The sequence below is a fragment of the Taudactylus pleione genome, unplaced genomic scaffold (genome assembly GCF_031769625.1).
Source record: "Taudactylus pleione unplaced genomic scaffold, aTauple2 ptg000074l, whole genome shotgun sequence".
NCBI lineage: Eukaryota > Metazoa > Chordata > Amphibia > Anura > Myobatrachidae > Taudactylus > Taudactylus pleione.
In genome coordinates, this window is record NW_028284476.1 from 1,396,329 (window position 1) to 1,403,242 (window position 6,914).

The following is a 6,914-nucleotide window of genomic DNA, read 5'->3' on the forward strand; positions in this document are numbered from 1 at the left end:
AGAAAACGCATCACGGATATCTCTTGCTTACCTTGTAGCCCGATGTGGTCCACAGTACCCATACACCAATATGGGGACCTGCATTGCTCAAACTGAACACTGAAAGTTTTTAAGAGTTTGATTTTGGGAAGTGATGTTATCTTTAGATGGCGTTCGTTCCCTGAGCTCTGCTCCTTCCTATGGGAAGGAGGGTTTAGGGTGCAAAGAGGGATCCTGCTCCCATTCCAGCAGGGTGCATTTGTGAACTCCGTTCCATCTTGTGCACTAAGCCTCTGGGTCAAATCGGGCAGAGTGAACGTTTGTCGCTATGAATTAGCCGAGAAAGTAGCGTTGTAGGACTCACAGGGACAGTGCACGGGATGTATGACGCATCGCAAATTGCACGCGATGAATCCCACCACACTTCGCATACATGCGGTTGTTAATTAGGGTATGCATTAAGAAAGTCACAAAGGACAGCTCTCTCGCTAAGAGCTGTCCTTTGCGAATGAGGGACTTCCGGGGCTTGGTGCATATGAGAAATGCGGTCAACCCCCCGAAAATGGAGTTTGACTGAATTTCTGACATTGAAGCACTGTGCCCATAGGCTTTCTAGAGCAGCTGTCCCTGCACCAGAGTAATATTGAATTGCTCCAGTAGTTTGGTATCTTTCATCGCAACTTGCAGCAAGTTGAATATTAAAGTAATGAGGGGGTGGGGGCAGATGAGGCTGAATGATAAATGGGCCCCTTAATCTTTAGCATCAGCCCTTGCCCCAGTTATGCTTATAGTCTATATTCTCTACCACACAGGCACACACAGTAATGGGGCATACACATTAGATTAGTGGTGTCAAACTCGGGCCCTTCAGCTGCACTGCAACTACACATCCCAGCATGCACTGCCAGAGATTTGCTATTAGGTCATGCTAAAACTGTGGCAGGGCATGCTGGGATAAGTAGTCCCACAGCAGCTGGAGGGCCCGAGTTTGACACCACTGCACTAGATGAGAAAAAGTGGACGATATGGGCGGGTATTACACACCTCCGTCACATTGTAGGAGAATTCACCCTACAGTCTTTTAGTGATATCCAAGAAAAAAAATAGCATTCCTCATTAATTTCACTACCAATATTTACAAATTCGCCATTTTGTTGCCTCTTCGTTTTCCACTCTCTCACTTCGAAATCCTTCTCCTATGGAAAGACTGCATATACCGACCTACTGACAAGGGTACTATGGACCTCATTCAGACACATTCGCGAGCGCTGCGTGCTTGCAACCGGGTCGATGTTTTGGTCCTGCGCATGCGCAGCGTCTGCACTGCGCGTGCGCAAGCCCCGGAGCGAGAGAGAACCTCTCTCGCTCAGGAGCTCACTACAACAGGGCCGGCTGTCGATGTTGATCAACAGCTCGGCCCGTTTTGTAGGCGGGGCGAGGGGTGGCTACACAAACAGAGGCGTTCCTGACGGAACACTTGCCATTTTGTGGGCGGCTGCACTGACAGCAGTGATGTCAGTGGGGAGCTTCCTGCTCGATCAGAGCAGGAAGCTCCCTGGGGCTTGCGGTTGCCAATGGTCGCGATGGTCTTGACCATCACGACCATCACCCTGGTCGGTCGCTAAGCTGTGGGTGCTAACCCACAGCTTAGCTAGCAACCAGGAGGCCGCACTAAAAAAAAAAACAAGAAGCGGCCACCCTCATTCAGAGAGAGCGATCGCTTCTTGCAACCGCCTCTGAATGAGGGCCAATATCCTTTCTTTACCATTCTATTTTGATACTGGAGTCCTCCCCACTTTCTATACACGAACTTGCCTGGGAGACAGATCTGGGACATCCATTAGGTGACGATACCTGGGAAACAATACGTCTTGCTATCTCCAAATGTTCTCTCAGTGTGGCTATCCAGGAAAACCCTTATAAAGTTTTTATGAGATGGTACCTAGTCCCAGAACGCCTCCATCATATGTTTCCTAACACTTCTGACCTGTGCTGGAGGCAATGCGGTCATTCTGGAACATGGTTCGCTCCCTTATATCGTCTGCTGTTGCCCTACCTCTCTCTCTCACCTGCCAACCTATTACTTTGTGCCCCGGTTGTAAAATATTAACAAAAACTGATTCTTCACATCTCCTGTGCAGCCAAATACAAATTGGCACGTAATTGGGAAAAAAAAAAGATACTCCAACTCAACAAGAACTCCTGAACAGAATCTGGTTTGTATCCAAGATGGAGTACACTACTAGTATTGAATAATACAGTGGATAAGTTTCACTCAGTGTGGTCTCCCTGGTACTCCTCCCGGCTTTATGTGAACCATGATTCCTTATTTTACTCCTGATTATTTTATTTATTTTTTATTGTGTGGTCCCGGCTCGCTTATACTCCCCTTTTCCCCTCCCCACTTTCTTTCCTCTCCTTTTCTTCAAATATCCTGTTGCTGAACTCTATTTCCTACCACATTTTTTTTTTTCAATATTTTTACTGATATTTAGGATGTTTTCCTTTTCAATTTCAATACCACATTTTATTTCAATGTGATTTTTTTATATCACTATATATGCCTCTATATGGTTTCTCTAATACATGTACTATTTTTTTGTTTGTTTCTAATATATGGCTTCATGTTTTTTTTGGTTTTTTTACTAGATACTATGGCCCTCATTCAGAGTCGATCGCTAGATACAAGCGGTCGCACTGAATGAGGGCGGCCACTTGTGGTGTGAAGTGCGGCCTCCTGGTCGCAAGCTAAGCTGTGGGTTCCACCCACAGCTCTAGCGAGCAACCAGGGTGATGGTTGCGATGGTCAGGACCATCGCAACCATCGGGGCTTGCGACAAGACCTTAAGGTTGGGTCTCGGCAAGCGCAAGCCCCAGGGAGCTTCCTGCTCATTGCTGATGTCAGTGGGGCCGCCCCCAAACGGCAAGCGTTCCGTCGGGAACGCCTCCGTTTGGCCGGACACCCCCGCCCGCTTCCCAAACAGGGCGAGCTGTCAATCACCATCGACAGCTCGCCCCCTTTGGTGCGAGACCCGTAGCGACGGAGCGCCCGTTGCTAGTCGGGACTCGTGCATGCGCACGTCGGAGCCGGCTCCGACGTGCGCATGCCCAGTGGGCAAACATCGACCCGGTTGACAGCGCTCAGCACTTGTGACCGGATTTGAATAAGGCCCTATGTCTATTGTGATACCAAACTGTTTTGTTGCTTATTTCTGACATACCTAATAAACTATATAAAAAAAGTGGACGATATGAACGATAACGATATCATTCGATGATATATCGTTCACTGTGTATGCACCAAATGACCAACGATGCGCGCTCCCGCGAGTCGTTGAAAATGTTTGAAAGTGACTGTGCGGGGATGCGGTAGAATGATGTCACTGAAAGATATCTCTAGCAATATCGTTCAGTGTGTACACCCAATATCGTTTTGTCCTGCACTATGGAAAGTTCAAGGGAAATCTTTCAACAATATCTTTCACAACACACATCGTCTAGTGCAGTGGTCAGGGAACAGGGGTAAATTACCCCACATAGGGTAAAAATTAAATTCCTTGGGGTAATGGACGGACAGCCGGGCATGCATTTGAACAGTGGCGGAACTCCCGGAGACAATGGAGTCATTTGCCGCCGGGCTCCAGGGGTATATTTACGGGGGCACCTGGCTCCATTGTCCCCCGGGCCGTTCCGGTCACTGCCATGGAGATGGAGCGCCGCTGATCGGCGCTCCACCTCCAGCGGTGTCAATACGGGGGGTGCAATCGCACCCCCTATTTGCCGGGCGCCCGCTGAGTGTATTACCAGCGGGCGCCCGGCTCCTTCATTCCCCCCTGCGGTAGCCGGAGGAACGGAGCTCAATGTGAGCTCCGCTTCCGGGTCCCGCAATGCGCTATGGGAGTGACGTCACTCCCATAGTTCCGAGGAGCGGGCGCCGGGGACGGAAGGCAGCAGGACTGGAGCGAGGTTTCAGGTAAGTATTTTTTGTATTTTTTATTTTTTGTATGTGTGTGCGCTCGCGGGGGGGGGGGCTCACTACAGGGGGCATTGTTGTGGGCTCACTACAGGGGGCATTACTGGGGGCTCACTACAGGGGGCATTACTGGGGGCTTTACTGGGGGCTTTCTACAGGGGGCATTACTGGGGGCTTTCTACAGGGGGCATTACTGGGGGCTTTCTACAGGGGGAATTACTGGGGGCCTACTGCAGGGGGCTTACTACTGGGAGCACTACAGAGGTCCTTAGTACTAGGGCACTGCAAAGGGGTCCGCTACTGGAGGTACTGCATAGGGGGACCATTACTGGAGGGCACTACATAGGCGGCACTGCACAGGGGGACCTCTACAGAGGGCACTGCACAGGGGGACCACTAGTGGGGGAACTGCATAGGGGGGCGGCAGCTGGGGCTGGCATAGGTGCTGGGGGGGTGGTACATTTTAATTTGGGGGGGGGGGGCACCAACATTTATCTTGCCTCCGGGCACCTGGGATGAAGTTACGCCACTGCATTTGAATCATTCTATAATATAGAATGATTCACATGCATGCCCGGCTGTGCCGCAGGGAGGCTCTAAGCCGGACGTCCACTGAGATGTTATTATCAGCGGGCGCCTGGCTCCTTCCCTGCAGCGCCGCGTTAGCCGGAGGCTGGAGTTCTCTCCTGAACTCCTGCTTCCACCTCTCTCCATGCGCACTATGGGAGAGACGTCATGACGTCTCTCCCATAGTTCCGAGGAGCAGACGGGCAGACAGGACGGCGGCAGATGCAGGAGCGGGGATTAAGGTGGGTTTTTTTGTACAAGCGGCACTACAGGGGCATAACTATGGGGGCATTATATGGGGGCACTACTATATGATTTCCTTCCTTTCAAATCAAGGGGGTAACGTCGGTGTATCTAAATATATTTTGGGGTAAAAGGTAAACAAGTTCCCTGACCCCTGGTCTAGTGTGTATGAGCCTTTATTAAGTTAATCAGGTGTGGGAGGAAATAACAGCACCCACAGGAACACAGGAGAACATGTACCTGTATGTGTAGCTCCTCACAGATAGAGCCCTGGTTGGAATAACCCCAATGCTAACCACTGGGGCTACTATGCAGGATGCCCCAAAATCTCTTAAGCTATAAAGTTGGGTAAGGAGGAAAGTGTACTATAAACATGAGGTACGTCTACCCGTCTCCTTGTCTCTCTTTCTTGTTCTCTCTTTCAAATAATAACTGTTCTCATACCACGAAATTTCTTACCCTCTCTCTTCTCGTCTTTCCTAGGCGCACGAGTCCTTCTACACAACGTTCTTCAGTCTCTCTGGAACCGTCCGGTCCCTGCAGCACTTGTGCAGATTTACTCTGCGTAAACATTTTAACAGTCAGTGTTATCATTTCATCCCTTTACTGCCAGTCCCTGCAGCCATAAAAGACTATCTGCTGCTGGCCAGTGAATGGAGCGGCAGCCTGCGCTGACTTACCACAGTGTCACCATTGTACCATTCCTATGAATGTGAGGAACTTGTGGGCTATTTTTGCCCCTAATGGTTTTTTTTATTATTATTTTCTTTTGTTATGTAGCTCTTATGTACTGTAGTATCTTGTGTGAAATGTACACACTGGCTAAATGAGACTATCAGCGTCTAATAATGTCATGCAATGACAGAAGCCATCCTGTGCTCCCCCCTATCATGCTGCTATTACATTAAAGTGTCTTTATGAAGTGAAGTCCTGTGTTCTTTTTATATTCTCGGAATATAAAAGCATGGAGAGATTAATGTTGTAGGAATTTTCCTGGCTTCTAAAAATGAGGTGTTACTAAGGGGTATATTTACCAGTGGTGGCAGCGGGACTGGTCTATGGAAACAGCAGCAAACGTACCACAGCAGACGTGTGATCTCTCTATGGTGAGCCGTGTGAAGCAGAGACAGAGCCTTCCTCTGGTGATTTTAGTGTAACTTTGACTTATCTCTGCTTCATAAATAGACTCCTACACAGTGGGGGAAGCTGTGATTGGTGGGCCCAGTTGCACAAATATGCTTCGGAACCCCTCCCTTCTAGGTCCCATGTTGAGTTCATAATATGCCATACGGTGGTGGGCCAGGTGACCACTATACAATACAGACAGCATCCCAGTATCTAATAATAATCAGTGCCTCCTTTAATTAAATAATAATAATCTGCCCTCTTTAAACTCACCACTGTCTGATGTCAGCAGCTCAGAGGCTTCACAGATGGGTTTTCTGGCAGAGGGTGACAGAGAGAGGAAAAGGGTAACAGAGCAGAGGGTGATGGGCAGAGGGTGACGGGGAGAGTCAAAGGGTGACGAGGAGAGGTAAAGAGTAATGGGCAAAGGGTGACGGGGAGAGGCGGAGGATGACTGGCAGAGAGTGACAGGGAGAATTAGAGGGTAATGGAGGGAAGCAGGTGGTGACTGGAGAGGGTGACAGGGAGATGCAGAGGGAGAAGGGTGTCAGCAGATAGAATGGTCAGAGGCCCTCTCCTCCCGTCTGAACTCGCAAGATCAGTTTCCAGAGTCCCCAGCAGGCAGCGAATGTGCAGCAGCCCAGCCTGTCTAGGATTGCTGACAGTTCGGACTGCCCAAGGCATTCCGAGAATGGTAGCAGCCGCTGACAGCCTCCACTTGTGGTAACAAAATAAATTAAATAAAATTAAAAAAAAAAAATTTAAACAAATATCCAGCCCGCTAATACCAATTTGAGAAAACGAGGTGATAGAACAGCAGGTGCCCTACATAGGGAGAAGGGGGCTTTTCACCACTTAACATATAGGGCCTCATTCAGAGGTGATGCAGAAGTGGCTGCATCTTTTGGCGCAGCTGCATGTGCAACTACGCTAATGCCGCAACCTATTCTGAACATACTGAGAAGCCCACTTGCAGAACACTAATCCGCCGCATTATCCAAACTAGCTCCAGCCCATACGGCAGGTG

The 6,914-nt window shown here is 49.3% G+C and overlaps 1 protein-coding gene across 3 annotated transcripts in view; it reads left to right on the forward strand.

Annotated features, from left to right (window-relative positions):
• Positions 1–5,652, forward strand: part of ASB18 (ankyrin repeat and SOCS box containing 18) — a 51,930-nt gene extending 46,278 nt beyond the window's left edge. For all 3 annotated transcript variants that reach the window (XM_088467767.1, XM_088467769.1, XM_088467768.1), the window contains one exon: positions 5,246–5,652. In XM_088467767.1, coding sequence (XP_088323893.1) covers positions 5,246–5,437 — 192 coding nt within the window. In that variant the 3' untranslated portion in view covers positions 5,438–5,652. The remainder of the gene's footprint in view (positions 1–5,245) is intronic.
• Positions 5,653–6,914: the final 1,262 nt, after the last annotated feature.